Source organism: Drosophila simulans, chromosome 3R (genome assembly GCF_016746395.2).
Source record: "Drosophila simulans strain w501 chromosome 3R, Prin_Dsim_3.1, whole genome shotgun sequence".
NCBI classification, from domain to species: Eukaryota; Metazoa; Arthropoda; class Insecta; order Diptera; family Drosophilidae; genus Drosophila; species Drosophila simulans.
The window spans coordinates 19,486,318-19,503,930 of NC_052523.2; the positions used below are offsets into that span (position 1 = coordinate 19,486,318).

The 17,613-nt window shown below is 44.5% G+C and overlaps 1 protein-coding gene across 3 annotated transcripts; it reads right to left on the reverse strand.

The window, feature by feature from the left end:
• Window positions 1-998: 998 nt before the first annotated feature.
• Window positions 999-17,359, reverse strand: LOC6729215 (cytoplasmic polyadenylation element-binding protein 1). Of its 3 annotated transcripts, XM_016174882.3 has the most exons (10): window positions 16,906-17,359; window positions 15,546-16,034; window positions 6,829-7,054; window positions 5,475-5,953; window positions 4,706-4,842; window positions 4,390-4,621; window positions 3,317-4,008; window positions 3,072-3,252; window positions 2,630-3,015; window positions 999-2,575 (listed from the first exon to the last, which is right to left on the reverse strand). In XM_016174882.3, exons 2-10 carry the CDS (start codon window positions 15,561-15,563, stop codon window positions 2,203-2,205), a joined length of 2,724 nt encoding a protein of 907 aa, XP_016035868.1. In that variant the 5' UTR covers window positions 15,564-16,034; window positions 16,906-17,359; the 3' UTR covers window positions 999-2,202. The 3 variants fall into 3 exon arrangements, with proteins under 3 accessions (XP_016035868.1, XP_016035869.1, XP_002104536.2); XM_016174883.3 differs by lacking the exons at window positions 6,829-7,054; window positions 15,546-16,034; window positions 16,906-17,359 and adding an exon at window positions 6,100-6,672; XM_002104500.4 differs by lacking the exons at window positions 4,390-4,621; window positions 4,706-4,842; window positions 5,475-5,953; ... (1 more) ...; window positions 15,546-16,034; window positions 16,906-17,359 and adding an exon at window positions 4,145-4,275.
• Window positions 17,360-17,613: the final 254 nt, after the last annotated feature.

Here is a 17,613-nt window from a genome sequence, read left to right on the forward strand (position 1 = left end):
GATCTGTTATGCCACGCGACCCCTGATATCCATTTACAATCTATGATCTATACTTATTTCCAGGCTGGTTTCGCTTGGTAGGCAAAGGATGTGGAATATACAGTACATTCATTGCGTTAAAAGTAGTCAATAAGCTTTTTGATTTGTGGTTGGCATTAAAGCGATTTAAGTGGGTGATTTGCTTGGGTTCTCCCTCCTCTTTCCTCTCTCCTAATCGAAGGCAATATGTATGTGAGTATAGCTAGGTAAATGGTAAATGGTAAATGGTTAGTAACAATGCACTTGTCCAGCACTTGTGGGTTGGGGTTTATTGCTACTTATACACACCGACCAGCTGCTGGCCAGAGTTTCCCGGGGATTTTCTGGCCTGGCCAGGCCAAAGAAAACTAAGCTAGGTAGGCGCTACAACAGAAACCGTTACACTAAGAGGCATCCATGTTTACCCTAGACCCGCAATCCCTCCACAGTTCTCGTATCGGTTAATTAAAAATTTCTTATTCTCGCAAATCTATATCAATAACTAAACAAATTCAACTAGTCTCTGCAGCTGTCTAGCCATCTGTGCTAACACTCGCCATTCAATTATTGTTATTATTACTTGGTTTCGTATTTGATTCTTTCGAAGACTACCATAAAATCCCTGTAGGTTCATCGTAATGCCTGTGTGAGTGTGTGATGTTTGAGATAATGCTAAAAACAATTTATGCCTAGAGAGTAGTAATGCGTTAAAATGTCACATAACACCCGCAGCGTTAGTTTCGTAAAGTCTGAACTACTCGATTACATTGGTTGCTTTTGGTTTTTGGAGTATTTCAGTTGCTTGGTAAAGTAATTTGATTGTTTTTATGCTTAAATTCGTTTGAATTTAACTTTTGATATTCGACTAAGTATCTTAACATCGTTTTATTCTTAAGACTAACAATTAGCATGGGAAGCGCAGGTTAGTGTTTAGTTGGGTTGAGCTTGGATTAGGAAATGCCAAATGAAACCAAGGCGAATTCAATAGCTATTTTGTATATTTGTTTGGTTGGTGAATACGTGTGTGCGTTATTTTATCGTTTAGTGATCAATTCGTGTTTAAGATATAGACTTAGGTTTTTTTTTCCTATTCTGTGTAGGTTTTACAAACTTATCAAGTTTTAAATTATATAAAGCCTTGTAATGTACAATATGTAATATTTTTGTATATGTACAACATATGTGTGTTTTCTATAGATAAGCGCTGGAGAGATCCTTTCTCAAAATACATGAAAAATAATGGAGACATAAATTATATGCTTATTGCCCATGAGCTCTAAAACTGGAACAGCCAAAAAAGCCAAAGAATGATAAATGCTTAAAACAAAGTTCAACAATCAATCAGGCATCGCGTTAATGTTCACAAGGATAATGCTTAAAGCTAATCCAAAACAAAAAAAAACTAAACAATATATTTATAATAACTCATGTGTGTAACAATTCAATGAAAAACAAAAATGGGAGACTGGTGAGTTAAACGAATTTACAATTTTTAAAATGTTTTCTTAAAAATTGAAATTCCTGATAAACGCTTAACGGACAATCCAAATAATATAATATCATATTAACTCGAGTCGGGGGCTTGGCTATGTAAAAAGAAACTACATAAAATTCCTCAGTAATAGCACAAAACATAACAAAAATGGTGATTCTAATCTCGCAGCGCGGCAAATTGGTCGAGACATTTCAAGTAGCCATTTGTCGCGCGGTTTCGTTTCCTTAAAATTAAACATACAAATTAGGAATTAATAACTGCTTTCTTAGCCAAAAAGTAACTTGAGTAGTATTTGTATGAGGGTTATGAGTAAATGAAATTGCTCATTTCATGTATCATTCACTTAGCATTCGAATGCCAGCTCCAAATGCTGATATGTAAGCATGATTATCAAAAAATAGTATGAATGGGGGTCTTTTGTTTCGATTCGAGGATGTTCGTTTTGGGGAAGTCGTCTAACACTAATTACCTTAAAGGAAACTCAAAGTGTAAGCTTCATATTGTACCGATCTAATATACACATCAATAAAACTGTGTTTACAATGATAGTGACGATGATGAGCCCGGGTCTCCATCGGCAGAAAGAAAACTATCTCCGCCATATTACTACGTCGCCTATAAGTCCAAAGTTTCGCACATTATATTGCGGAAACATCCGTTAAAACGGTGTGGATAAAAGCCGTAACAGTCTAGATCGCCGGATGCTGTTGACGCTGTATTCGCACCTTTTGAAGTTGCCGCTGCTGAAGAGTTAACATTGATGTGGCAGCGGCATTGGTAGCTCCTGAGTTTCCCATCACGTTAAGATTGTGGGGCTGCGAGTATTCTTGCAGCTGATGCTGTTTCTGCTGTTGGTACTGATGCTGCTGGTGCTGATGCTGCTGACCATTCCCCATTTTGTTGTCCCTATTACTTCTGTGGCCAGAGAAGGGTAACGAAACATTCGACGAAGATGGTCCGATGCCAACTAGGTTCTGCGACTTGGAATTGCGCGTCAAGGGCTTGTGATTTTTGACGATGTCACAGCTGTGCTGCCATTGCCAGCAGCTGCGGCAGAAGTATCTGTAAACAGAATATAGGAAATAAAATATTACAATATAAATTAATAAAACTTACCGGAAGCACGATAATTCCCGGCAATAGTAGGGACCGTGCTGCACTCCGCATATTGAACACAAGGCGTCCTCCAAGTAGGGATCCACCTGCACCTTCTTGGTGAACTTCGTGGTCCTAATCTCGATAAAGGCGGCCGAAACGGCTTTCATGTAGGAGCGAAAGTTGCTAAAAGTCACGCGTCCCGATCCGATCGGGTACTTGTACTTGTCCGTATCTATACCCGCATACAGCACGCCGTCGAAAAGATCATCCATGATATTTCCCAAGCCCTCGGCAGTCAGTTTTCCATGCAGTGCGCCCACAAACACGGTCTTCGTTGGGTCAAGTTTCTGGGAGCTGGATCGCACAAAATTTGAGTCAGCGATAATCCAAGGAATGACTTCAACCTAGTGAATTTGGAAGCATTAAATATGGATAGCTTGGTATTATTCTTTGCACTTACATCCTTGGACTTAATACGCCGCGAAGAGATTTTGAAGAAGTAGTTACTACCACAGTGAGAATCATCCACCTGAACCACACAGGCCGAAAGTAATGCCTTGACCTGCTTGTCCGATTCAAAGATTATGTAAACATAGCCCTTGGGCTGAGCCGCCTGCTGCTCCTTGCCGGGCCACTCCACTCTGAGGATATGAGGATTTTCAGTTACTCACAAGTAGTGTTAACTTTACTCAAGGTTAGACTTACTTAATAGATCCAAATGGCTTGAAGATCTGGATGAGCGACTGCTCACTAATATCCCAGGGAATCCCGCCGAGGAAGACCTTGGGAGAATAGTTGAGCATACGGTGCGAACGCGGCGGCAGCTGTCCACTCCATGTGCATGTGGCATCGCACAGGGCAGCCGAACTCCTATAGAACTTAGCTACGCGATCCAGGTGGCTATCGTTGGTGGTTCCAATGCCGCCAACGTTTCCCGCCATTTCTGTCATCAGTGACGATCCACCTGCGCTCATCAGGTTACTGAGATTGCTTCCACCGACGCTGCCCATGGCGTTGCCGGCATAGCTCTGCAGGAGCTGGTTGATCAGCGGCATTTGTTGAGTTTGGGCCTGCAGGAGCTTTAGCGTGTTGATGCGTTGCAAATTCTGCAGTTTGGCCAGCTCCATGTCCACACTGGTAATGTTTTCCAGATTATACTGGCTGAAGCAGTTCTCGTTCCCGCTACTGGAAGCTCCCACACCCACGCCGTTGTGCTCGAAGCCATGTTGTTGGGTACCCAAATTGGCAGATATCTGCTGCTCGTAGTTTCTGTTTAGGTTGACAAACTGCTGCTGCAACTGATGTTGTTGCTGAACCTGCAATTGCTGCTGATTCTGTTGTTGTTGCTGCTGTTGTTGTTGATGTGGTAATTTGTTGCTATTTACAGACAGCAAATTCTAAAAGATAGTAGTAAGCAACATTTCACTCATTAGGTAAAATAGGACGAATGATTTAGAGGATAAACTATAGGATAAGTTGGCCATTATTATTAAGCAAAATCATCGGGTTCGCTCGCTACCAAGTTGACCTTACCACATGTAAAACTTTAGCCATTATACCTATTGTAAACTGCAATTTTGAAGAAACAAAACTTTAAAAATATAAATTGTAATAAAGCCTTCGAATATTATTTGTAAAGTGAACGAAAAATCTATGGTGTCTTTATTAAGTTGGGCAATAAAAGCAATTAATAATAATCTAAGAACATAATAATCCCCTAAGGCTAAAGCTAAATTTCGTTAGTAATATTTCCCCCTTGTTACATTCGAATCACTTACAATCATGTCCAGTAGATTTTGTTCCGTGGTTGAATTGCTGCTGTTCTGACTCTCTGGCGAGTTCGAGCGCGTGGAAGCGTTTGCCAAACTAAGTCCCAATCCGCTGCCCATGGAGTTGCCCAGACTGGAGTAACCTTGCTGCTCTGGCTGTTGCTGTTGTTGCTGCTGGTTGTAGAACATGTTGATGGAGTCCATGGAGACGCCAATGCCGCTGGACGAGTTGCTGCTGTCGCTGCAAGGGTCGAGTGGATGAGTCGATTAATCACAGTGTTCAAATCATGGAGAGAGTGCCACATTATCATATTTCGGTTATTACCTGACTAAAGGTGAACTGTGAAAGGAGCGATTGTAAATAGATGTAGGCGTACTTGGCGATAAGGGTGCAGAGCAATCGAAGCTGATGTTTGTTCTTTGGAAAGCCTTAAGTGGGTTACTTTGTGCAACATTTTCAAACTAAGTTCGCCAATTCACCCAAAAAGAAAGAAAGAATGGAAACAAACGAATAAATTAAAATGAGGAAAGGAAACGGTAACGACAACAGGTAACTTCGCTAAAACGAAGTTGGCATACCTTGAAGGACTCTTATATTTACGATTTTATTGTTTATAGTAAAGGTTTTTCGCATGCTCAAGTCCTTGCAAGATTTATTTATATGACAAACACAGAGTGGGTCGATTATTTTCAGAAATATTTACAAATGCAGAGTACCACTGATTTAACTAACTCAGTTAACATTATTATTCTATGAAATATAGTCTCTTCCGTAAACTATCAATACTTTTGGAACTTGTATAGCCAAAGCCCCGCCTGGCTTTTAATTTAAATAAATTACTTATTTATCGACCCACCCATGAACACACAGAGACATAGACAGAGGGGAAAGTTAGAAAATCATAAGACGGTTACGGACACCGTGCCAGAAATACAGGTTGGATTTTCGGGGGATAGATACGAGTACAAGCAAGAAGTTAGGAGAATTCGGTGCAAGTTGAGTGCAGTTAGAGAGAAGTTGAAGGTTGAAGGTCACAGCCCGTGGGTAGCATCAACCGGGCGGGCGGACATCGCAAGTCGACACCTGGCCTTACCTGGAAGTAGTCAAAATTCGACTTAGTCCCCGGCGAGGCCGACGAATGAGTGGAGCTGGGCGTCAGCGGAGCGTAGGCCGCCGCATTGGCGGACAGTTGAGCGCCATCACCGGCAGCCGCGGCGGCAGCGGCAGCAGCACTGGCGAGCAGCAGATTATTGACGTCGCTGCTGCTGCCGTTGCCACCGAAGCTGGCGGATGGGTTAGCCGCTGAGGTGTTGCACGTGGCATTGGATTGCCCCACGACTCCTCCTCCTCCACCTCCCTGGATCGATGCAACTCCTGGCCCAGGTAATGTCCCTCCAGCTCCAACTCCCACTCCTGTTGCCGTTGCTGCGCCGGCTGTAGCTCCATTTGCTCTTCCGCCTCCTCCTGCTCCCAGTATTGGCGCTGATGTCGAGGGGGTCTGGCCAGTACCGACCACTTCATTGGCAGTGCTGGCACCGCACAAGCCGAGTAGATCGTTCAGTGTGATTGGATCTGCAGGCAGTAAAAGAAGGATGATGGTGGGGTAAGTACAATGTCAACAATTATCGCACAGTTTGTCCAGCCCTCAATAAATCAAAACTATTGCCCCTCAAGCACTTTGCAAATATTCGACAAAACTGCTAATAAATTAAGCGTACTGCAGTTGCTGTTTGTGTTGTCCGGGCTGTCCTGGTCATTGCTGTTGGCACTGCTGTCTTCGGCCAAGTTCTGGGCTCCGTCGCCAGTAGTCAGTCTGCCAAGGTCCTTGGAGCTGGCGTTGCTTGTGTGGCTGTTGGTGGAGCTCCCATCGCCGTTGCTGCCAAATTCAAACGAGTCCTGCGCTACGGCCATCGCTGGCTCTACCACATATGGCTTCTCGACTCCCAACATGTGTGTACTGATCCTGATGGAATCCTTTCTGGCCTTCGATTTCGGCCTTTGTAACGGACTGCTTCTGCGTCTGCGCTTTCTTATTGAACGAAAAGAATTTGGGGCCCTTTTTTATTTAAAATTTTGAATGGTACTGTAAAATTTAATTAGCGCTTCTTGCTGGCACCGTTGCAACAATTTGAAATGGAAATGAAAATGAAAATTTATGGCTGCGGACGGCGGTGGTGCAGTCCGACTTGAAAAAGATGTGTATGATTAAATTAAGTTAATAACAATAATGACAGTGTCTACGAATTATGTGTGCCGACTTCTAAAAGTAAAAAACTATTGAAATATTTTCTATTGTGTTCTGACATTCCTGCGCCCAGCAATTTTGACAACAAAGTAAAAGAATAAGCCACTGTTTTTCAGCACGTAATCGAAAATTGATGGTCTTTCGATGATGATTCTCCAAAAGGACAAACTGTTTAACTAATTCAACTAATTTTAGAGCTCACCGTTTATAAAAGATATCAATCCATCGTCGTTGCATCTCTCCAACAGACTGTGCTGCAGATGCTGCTGTTGGTGTTGCTGCAGTTGCAACTGATGCTGCTGTTGCTGCTGCTGCTGGTGGTGATCCAGGTAGGAGCTTATCGAGTGTTTCTGCAGCAGATCCGTTGTGGAGCCTCCGCTCAGGGCACGCATGTTGCCACCAGAACCGGAGCAATCAGGGGTGTCGTACTGGAAATGAAAAGATAGCGAAGCTTGTTGTAGAAAGGATGACATCAAGCAAGCGATTTGAACTGCAATCGTAATAAAAACGGTCGACAGTTGCTGAAACTTTTATTGTCTCGCTGTCTACTTCTTTTCTAGGTGTGTCTCATGCGGATGGAAGGAGTTCCTGCTGCGCCCACCCACCCAACAGCAGCAACTAATGAATCGTTTATCTTTCACATTTCTTGCCACACGCCAGGCAACGGCGAGCGGAGAAGGGGCAAGAACGTGGCAACCGCACGAGGCCAGCCACAAGGAGACAATGCCGCCGCACCGCAGCACTCCCAGCCCCCAGTTTTTGCCACCCACTTTTCAGCAGTTTGCAGCACCCACCACAGCAGCCGACCCGACCCTTGTGTCGCACTTTCCTCCGAATCTTCCTCGCTCTCCTCTGAAGCACTCTCGAGCGCCTGGGCGCAATTAAAAGCGCATCAAGTGTCAGTGGAGCACACTTAAAAATGCCAAATTAGTGCAAATATTGTTATCAGGCACTCACCAAACAATTTAGCGCAAAATGGCGTACAACTCATTACGCCGGATTAATGCAGCCCACGAAACGGAACGAAAGCCAACGAATCGAGACGAGTGACAGCAATCGGAAACGGGAAAAAGGAAGTGTGTCTATGTGGGGATGGATGACGAGGACTCAGATGAGGATAAAGCGAAATGTGCCAAAGCCAAGGCAACAAGTAACTGTCGGTGGACGACGGTCGGTGGTCAGCTGATGAGTGGGTGCGAAAGAGTTGTTCTAGTTACCTAAAAAGGATTCGGCCAAGTCCTTGACTTTCTATGCCAGGCAGACAGTAGGTTAGCCAAATGGATGTGACTTTAGGAGGAGGTAAGTATTTCACAGAATCCATATTACGATAAACACAGCGATCTCCAGCGCCACTACGTTATCAAGTGATCTATTGCAGACAAAGAATTCCATAGGAACTTAAATGAACTTGCGAAAACTCATTTGCTCATATGTTCAGCAAGTGGAAATGATGCGATTTTCCTGGTCGAAATGGAACCAGTAAACAGTAAGGGGCACAAGTTAAAGATCTATCGCAGCATAAAGGACTGACACAAGTGGCGGGGGAACGAAAAGAACTTCCATCCGCCGGCAAGTTTTGAATGCCGGGAACGGAGCGACAGTCGACGGCTTCCTTAGTCTTTGTCAAGATGTCACAACTATGTTAAGTACAAAACTTGCTATGGATTTAAAAATTGAATGACAACTTGATGAAGGTACGTGCAAAGTCGGAAATGACACGAACATCCGAACACACGCACGGCAATCACACATCCTCCTATCCTCCATGAAAGGATGCGGGGATGTGCCGGACAACTCGGCTCCGTTGAGAGGCGGCATTGTGGCCCATATATATATGTGTGTTTTTGTGCGGGATTTCAGACTTTGTTTCTAGCCTACATACGTCACGCCCCCGTCCGCCCACAGTTACAACTTGTGGCAGGCGATAAAAAATGGCGTCAATGAATGCAAATTACAAATAGTCTTCTAGCTATTTTGTAATGCCGAGGCCGCGTCCGTATCCGCATCCGCAACCGCATCCTCCCCAGATCCGTCGTCCAAAAAAAAAAAACCAGTAAGACGCTAAAAGCTTTCGCTGGCGGAAATAGAAAAGGCGTCAAAGAGACTAACGAGAATTCTAAGGCCACCGCCATTAAAAGAAAGCGGAGATACTCTTTTCAAGGACCCGATGGTTAAGCAGGTCGTAAAATATATATCATTTAGGATTATGAATTCAAATCGATTGTCTTGCATCTTCAATGTAAATATCTTAACATTGTTATTGTTCACATATTGTTGCACCATTGGAAAGATTCGTGTAAAAGTGAAATTATCAATTTCATACTTTAGAATTTAAACAGTTCAATCCAGCGACAATACCCGGCCAACTACTCTACACTCTCGTCCCGGCAAAATCCCATAAACAACGAAATTGAATACGACAAAAAATCTTAACCACCCGTTCACGCGTAGATTGCACCCTGGCCTATTGACTGCTCTATTCCGTGCGCCCCACGTCCTAAGATCGCCCCTGGTTTGCAGGACCTCCCCTTATATTGTAGCTCCAGTTTCATTTTCAGCTCCTTCTCCTCCTGCTGCTGCTTTGATTCAATGGCGTTGCTGTGTCCGAGCATCCTTCTCTCACTGTCCACATCCCCATCCACACTCGCCGCCAGCTGATGGCTACATGGAGATATTCGGCATCTCTCTGCGTCCGATCCGAAAATGTCAGCCAAGGGGCCAAGGAGCCGTTCCACCCATAACTCAGTAGTTATTTATCCTATGTCCATTCGACTTGGCTTTTGTGTTCCCACTTCTCCTGCCCTGCTACCCCGGCCCGTTGTCCATTTTCTTGGGCTTTTCTTGCATTTCATTTTTGGCAAGCGATTTGCCTCGGCTGCTTTTTGGTCTGGCTGGGATTTCGTCCTGGGCCTGGCCTGCATTTTAGCGGATACACTCATACACATGATGTGGCATGGTGGTGGTCGACGGATGGGGGAAGTGGGTTTGAAAGCGTTTCCGGGGCCAGAGCCTCTGTAAAATTACATGTTTCTGCTTTCAGAAGTCATACAAATTATTATGTTTGCATCGCTTACAACACTTATTAGATGTCCTGCTCCTGTTTGCCATCCTTTTCCAATGCTTCTCGTGCTCCGTCCCAAAGGGGTTTTCGGCATTAAAATTTGATGGCATGTAGTGATAAGCGTTCAATAACGACGTTGTCCTTGTCGACGCCATTGCCCTTCCTGTCCCTTTCCAACCCTTCCGCTGCCCACCGCCTCCTCCTTTCCACAAGGGCCACTTCATTCGATTCGTTTCGTTTCGATTTCCCTTTGCCCACCGCCCGTTTCCCGCTCCCAGTGACCGCAGCCAGAGGTTAATGCACAGTTGTAATTTTTTATGGCCGATTACATGTTGCCAACTTGTGGGCGAAAACGGAATCGCAAGGCGGGCAGCGGGAACAGCGACGTTGGCAAGTCCATAAAGGATAAGAGTTATGGCCGAATGCATTTGAATTTGCCAGCGGTAATAGAGTGTTTGCATATTACGTGGCGAGTGCTTAAATCCCCTGAAAGGATTCGGGATGCACAATTTATGGAGCTCTGATCTATAAGCTGCTGGCGTGGCTGCAAAACGATTGCCGCCGACTGCCAAGGGGGAAATCAAGTAAATGCAACTCAATTTACGACAAAGTTTTTATTTCGCCCAAAAAACAATTGGCAAATTACGAGGACATTCTAAACCCAGTGCAATGTTGCTAGTTTTTTATTAAAAAGTTAACTTGGAAGTAATATTTTAAATTAACTTTCAATTAAAAGACCTTAAGATCTTAACTTACAGTTCAGAAACTGGGGATCTAAGATATAGGAATATCTGACATTGCGCACCATTAACCCGTGTTAATGTTTATAAGTTTAATTCGTTATATACCTGTAGTAAAAGTTCAACAAAGTGGATTCACCAAGAATGCAGTGGCGGCGTATAACGAAAGCGTTTAATGTTTGCAAATTAAAAAGCATTCACCGGAGTCGAGACCTCTTTGACTTCGAACTTTGTCCGCAGGCCGGCGGAGTCGTGGATGGCACAAGGATTCGATAAGATGCAAATGCCTGCAGGACAGCAAGCAGAGCCTGGCGTTGGTTTCCGATATAGTGGCACGTAATTGCTGCGCCTACATATCCAGCATCCTGAAGCCCAATCCTTCGCCTCCGCCTCCGCCTTCTACTCATCCTCATCCTCTTCCACCTCCTCCATGGCCAACCTCCTACTCATCCTACTTCGTTCTGCAGATGCTGCCTTGTTTGTGTTGTTTTGTGTTGTACTGAACTGAGCTGTGCTGTGCTGTGCATTTCATTAAATGCCAATGGCTGGGCAAATTAAATTGAGTTTTGAGCATGTCGTGGAGTGCCATTTCATCAGCTTTGACTACGCGATGTGTCGCCATCATATTTACATAACTGCATGCCTTCCATGGATGCTTGCTTGCCTGCTTGTTTTTGTGTCCTCTGTTTTGTGCAATATGAAAACAAGACATTAAATGCCTTTCTGGATCAGAACTCAACTATCAAAGCGCAGCAGACGTCTTCGCAGGCTGCAGGACCTCCACCACCTCCACCTCCATTGCCACCAGCATCGCCACCACCTCATCCTCCATTCAGCGGAGTCAGTCGCAGTTGCAGTTTCCTTTCGCATGCAGCCCATCCATTTAATAATAACAATATCGTAATTCAGGCAAGTCACTGACAGCACCAGCCTTTACATGGGCGTAGCCAGCCCCTCCTCCGTTCGGCGAACAAACGAGAGAAGCGTAGCGACATTTCAGTTTCAACGGCAACATTTCCGATTCTCGGAGCATTGTTGCCGTTGTTATTGTTTCTCTGGGGCGCCAGTGGGTGGGTGAGGAGTGGGCACACGACCAGGCGTGGGCTCCATAGGAGGCGGTATGGTGGGCCAAGCAGCCGTCAACAGGCATTCAATACATGCACGTTTGTATGAGTGCTAAGTGGAAATAAAACACGCGCTTTTTCCGCACTGTATTATCTGCCACTGCTACTGCCGCTGGATCTGTGGATCTGTTTCTGGTGATGGTGGGTGCCTCTGGTGCTCTCCTCCAGCTCCAACCGAATGAAGGTGGCGGTGCAAGCAGCAGCAGAAGCAGCCACCAACGGGGGGTGCTGCATGCTGCACATTTTTTAGGCAGCCCACGACGAGGCGAAAAGGCACAACTTTTCCGGGCCTATTTAAAAACAGAAATACAACACAGTTTCAAAAGTGCCGCGATAAGATCTCGAATGGCTGATGCCTTAGAATTAAAAATATAATTTTAATTAGTTCATATTTGTTCATCGTGCCCTTATAAGTATGCTACGCTTTAATAGATAACAATGTTTGCTGGCAAAACGCACTGATTAGTACAATTATTCAACAAGTAGTATTTAACTCATCGAATCGAATGTTAATTGATCTTTTGTAATGATTTAATTTTAATATAGATCAGATAAATTATATTCCCCTTATTTCATGACAAGTTTTAACGACAGAGCTTACACCTGCAGCCTGCAGTTCACAAAACTGCTCCATCACGGGCGTTTCAAAAACGCTCCACAGAGTTGCTGGGAACCTTTGCGAGGATATAGAAAACAAGAGGCGACTCCAACTGGATGCTGCCCTTTTGTGGTTTGCCTTGTATTGTTGTTGTTGCTTGTTGCTGGTGTTGTTGGTGCTCCGACTGGATGTTGCTGTTGCTCATTGCTGTTTGCTTCTATTTTCTTTTGCCGCATTTTTGTTCGCTTTTAATGATAACGCAACAGCATTGTGTGTATGCCACCGCCACCGCCAACCCAGCCCTCCCTCCCCTGGCCCCTCCATCCGCATCCTCGGGCTCATTCCATTGGCCAAAAGGCCTGATACCCTCTCGACCAGGCCACCTTTCGTCATCCGCTCAACCACAATAATGGTGTGCATCAGCCGGAGTTCAGGGGGTCACAAAAGGGTGGGTGGGTAGGTGGTGTCGGACGATGGGCGGTGTCGGCGGTGCCGCATCACAACCACGCATGCCGCACCACCAATGCCAATGCATTAAATGCTAGTTGAGCCCAGTAGTGTGTGCAACGTCTGGCGAAGTAAATTCAATTGAATTTTGCACTCGTTTTCTGTTTTCAGTTCAGTTTTCCATTTTTTCTGCCATTTTCCGCACTCCTTCTTTATTTTTTTTTTTCATTTTTGTATTATTCCTTTCTCATTTTTGTTAAATGCCAGAGGCTCATATTGCAATGGGCTACGCCCTAATACCAAACACCACTATACCCAATCCACAAAATGCGGTAGTGCAACAAACGCAACGCACCCTGGTTGATATTTTCTTGGTTGTTATCCTTCTCGCTGGCGGCGGGCGTGTGATTTGCTTGGTATCGACATTTTAATGATGTGCCCTGGGGCTGCTGCCACCGCATTGTTGGAGGACGCCTTGGCCGCCTTGTACTTTTGGCATTTGCGCGAAATGTCGAGACATTCCAATAGTCTGCCAAGGATCAGAACCAGAACCAGGAGCAGTAGCCGGAGTATTGGGGGGGAGTGGGAGTGGAAATGGCAGGCTATGGCCGCCTGGACATACCAAGCTGGCCTGCGGCATATACTTAAGTGTACATAACCAACTGTTAATGCCGCCATCGCCCAGCACAATGATTTGCTCGAAATGATTGCCGCCTCCTCTTGAGCATTCACTCGAGTTTGGGTTTGAATAATGCCAATGATTTGCCCGCTGGCAATCAAATTTGAGCCGGCTAATAACTGGCATTTGCAGGCAGTCGTTTAGGGAAAGTGGCCAAGCATTCACTTAATTATACTATTAGTGTAATATTTATGGGCGTGTGCAATCAACAGGTAAAGCAGATAGGTTAGTTTGCTTTAAGAATAGTAATATTAAAGTTCTTTTAAAGTTCCTTCAATTTGTCATTCGTAATTTTATATGACTTATGCAAAATACAGTAATGTTGGCAAGTGTTTATGCCAGACATCTTGCTACACAGAATCTTCTGATGTCTTAGGCCAAAAGATCCTTTTAACAGCACCCCGGAGTCATTCATGGACTGACCTGCACTTGGACAGTGAACCAAGACGTTGGTCCAAGGACAATAGAGGGAAATTCTGTACGAAACGATGTCACAGCAGGATATGGGCGTATGCAGAGCAGGACATCACACATCCTACGGCTTAAAATGGCAAATAAAATGTACAGCACTTCTTATGACCGACAAATTTTCCGCTGTGGCCCCCACTATTATTTATAGGCATTTTAAACAGCAGGCAATGGCGCAATGGAAATGAATGCAAAAAATATATAAATAATACGAAAGGCAGAAGGACATTAAGTACACGCCACGTTGGCATGAAGTAGACGCATTTTAGACATTACCAGCAAATAAATATGAATGTATAGCAATACGGCAGGGGGGGAGGGGCGGAGGATAGACACTGCTTACACGACGAAATTGACATTTTGCATTTAGTTATTCAGTTGGGTCTATTTTGATCTTTTTTCTACCATTTTGCTGCCGCTGCTGGCAGCCACAATAAAATGAGAAGAAAAATTGCATAATAACCCCTTTGAAATCGTCGGATTATCCTTAAATATTTGTGTAAACATTGTAACAAATGCGCAGCTCCATTGTCAGCCAACTCGGGCCATGGATGCAGCACGGAACCAACCTCCATCCTTCATCCTCCACCTTCGTTTCCATCTCCGCCTCCTTGAAAGCCATCCCCCAATCCATTGACGTAGTCAAGGCGGCTTTTCCTCAACCCCTGTGCGTCGTCTGTCGTCAAATGCCTGAATGATGAGCAATAGACGGGTCCGGGTCTCCTGTCACAGTCGACAATGAGCAACTTTTTCCAAAGGCGGAAGACGTGGCAAGGATACAAACGGGCCGCGTAGCCAACAATGGGACCAAGTGCTCCGCCGAGGGAAAGCGTCTTAAAAAACCTGTCACACATATTGACAGTCGCTTTAGGATCGCTTAAATCAAGTCTGGGGTCGGCGGGGGCATGAGCCGAGTCGTCGGGTTTGGTTAGCATGTGCGTATCAGCATAAAGGATATTGTAATCATTACATGTAATTCACATTTGGGGGTGAAGGGCAATTGCCGTATCTGACATAATTTTGATGTGTATTGATATGAAGCGGATTGTCAAGCAGGATAATTAATTTTCCAGAGGATAAAGAAAAACTCAGTAAGGGACATGTAATATTTTGAGCCATAAGAGCCTAATAGCTGCCATGCATGTACTGCCACTGGAGCTTAAAGGTTATTAAACCAACTTTTACGCATCCTTAAAGACATACAAATCTAGATACTAATGGCAGTTGTAAAGCGTGTCCAACAACTTTGGCTCTGTTTTTTATCCGCTTTTCCAGTGCTTCCATTTGCTCTCTGCGCTTTTTCTGTACCGCTGAGTGTCCTAATCGAATCATCTCATTTAAGTGAATTAAAAAACATATAAAGGCGAGCGAAATTAAATCACGCAACTATTTTGCGCAACAAAGAGTACAATTAAACGCCCACCCGGCGGCAAAAAGGACGAAAAGGAGGCGCAGTGGTGTCTGGCGCAGAAAACGCCGCAAGTTTAATCGAATTTAACTACTCATAATGTGCAACAGACGTTGGCGGAAGGGGCTGTGTCGGTGGGTGGTGTGGTGGGGGTGAAAAACTCTCAGAAGTGTAGGCGTAAAGTTGGGCACTAATCTTATTAGGATCATCCCGGGCCAGCCACTCATGAATCCCAATTGGGAAGGTGAACTGAAAAAGCCAGCTGATGTAGAGCTCTCTCACTCGCACGCTCGTTCTCTCGTTCTCCCTCTTTCTCTCTAGCCGACTTTATTCGTACGTGAGCGTTTCAATTACCGCTCTGGAGTGCGAATGGGTTTTATTATTATTTACATACCTGTTGCAGCAGGGGCATTGTTTTGAATAAAAATTCCAATTTCCACACTTGTTCACGTTGCGCTCCTTGTTCGTTCGTGCTCGTTCGCGTTCGTTCGTGTTCGGCAGGAGCAGCATCCGCCAACTGACAAAGCGGCAAAACAGATGTCACCACTTCCGCCTCTCGTCCCTTCCCTTTCTCACTTCCACTGCCGGCGGAGAGCCCGTTCGCGCACCGATTCTCTCTCCCTCTCTCTTTCACTCCTGCGCAGGCTTTTCGGTTGGAGTTCGCTGCGGTTCGAGTTCGATCTGGTTGAAGTTTGAATTGGATGCCGAGCCTCGGGCAAGGAATCTGTTTTTTGTTGTTGTTTTTTGGAGCTCCACAGGATAACGCGACTGAGCGAGCGAGAGGGGGCGAAGGCGAACCAAGACAGCTGGCAGATGTGGCCGTATCAGCAGCAAATAGTCATCGATTCATTCCGCCTCGTCAACGATGCAAATTTCCAAAGGCCTGAAATATCATAAGCATGAATTAATTATAAGAGTACTCTTCTTTGTAGTTTCCAAATCACTGGAGTTTAAAGAAAACACACGCGTACGCACTTGAGCGTTAAATGCCGTAAATCGATCAAGGCGTATCCCTCTCTCTCTCCCTCTCTCTATCGCACTGGCCCCGGCTAACTGTAATTAACTGTAATCCAGGGTCGTTTACTTTAAAAGTCCCCCTTTTATGGCCGCCAATAACACAAACTATGCATTATCCTTTTGGGTGGTAATCCTTTCGGAAGCTGTGTGTTGAGCGAACCTATTATTAGAGCCATAAATCAGCATGAAATGAGCAGTGGCAGCGAAGTTGGAGTTGTAAAATGGAGATGGGGCCAAGCCCTGTCTCGCCCTTTCTCTACTCTCTCCATCTCACTCTCGCGCTCTGTGCGTAGAATAATGGGTAGTAAGAATAAGTGTGCACACAGAAAGAAAAGTTGATATACTTCCACGAAGTGCACTGTTATTTATATTTCTTTTCTATTGATACTGGACAAGCCAAAAATCTATTATTATGCACACCTTACATTTTATTAACGAATTAATACCCCGCGCAATTCCATCTTCTTTTTTTCTGTGTGGCTAAGGCGGCGATTGATTGTTGTAGTTTTTGGAGAGATGACGTGAGCCAATGGCAACAGAAAAAAAAACAGGACCAACGGCACATAATAGTAGTGTGTAGTTGTAAAGTTGTAAAATACGCACGGCGAGAATGAGAGAACGAAAAATGAGCCGCTGCCCTGTTTTTCTTTTACTTCTTGTTACCAACTAATTTGAACTGCACCATTTTTCGGTCAACAATTTGTAGTGCCGGCTAACACTGATACACCAATACATACCCAGGGCTCGCAAAAACACGCGGCTGGCGCATAAATTCGTATGAATTTTATTTTAATTCCGCACCCGCAATCGCATTCCGTTTCTTTTGTCGTCCGCCAAGCACATTTTTACACACACTCGCACACACGCCGCCAGGAACCGTTACTTCTGCCTTGCACGCCCTTCGCCGTTTTCCGCTTCTCCTTCCGATGCTGTTTCGCCAAAACTCCTCACTCACGGACGCATTTTTTACTATTAAACAACTATTTTGATTGTTGAAAATCTTTCCGACTGTTGAATGGCGCCACTTTAACTTGAATTTAAAATTGGGCCTTAAATTTCAGCGGACCCTGCCGCGGCAATACAAATTAATAGAACAAACTAAATATCATCCCGTGATATCTTTTATTTTGGAATTTTAGTCGGGATTTTTTGATATTATGGGCACGCCACGGCCTGCAACGCTGCTTAAATAACGTTTTTCGCCTGGCTCTGTCGAACCAACCGCATGCAACCGCTCTCTTGAACCTAAAAGCTCTCTTTTGTTTGACACCACTTGTGTTCGACGATTCCTCGACAGTCATTAAAGTTGGCACAAATGGCTGAATTTAAATTTTAATAAATAATTTATTTAATTTGTATTTCATTTAAAGTTTTGGTTTTAAATAATATTTATATTTCAATTATTATTATTGTTTATTTCTATAACATTAACAGCAACCTAATTT

What these genes read in the sequence shown, in the direction of transcription:
- LOC6729215 (XM_016174882.3), bottom strand. An exon ending in CGAATTTTGACTACTTCCAG is followed by an intron (nt 4,843 to 5,474) that starts GTAAGGCCAGGT and finishes TGGCGAACTTAG; the next exon opens with TTTGAAAATGTTGCACAAAG. An exon ending in CGGGAATTATCGTGCTTCCG is followed by an intron (nt 2,576 to 2,629) that starts GTAAGTTTTATT and finishes TTCTGTTTACAG; the next exon opens with ATACTTCTGCCGCAGCTGCT.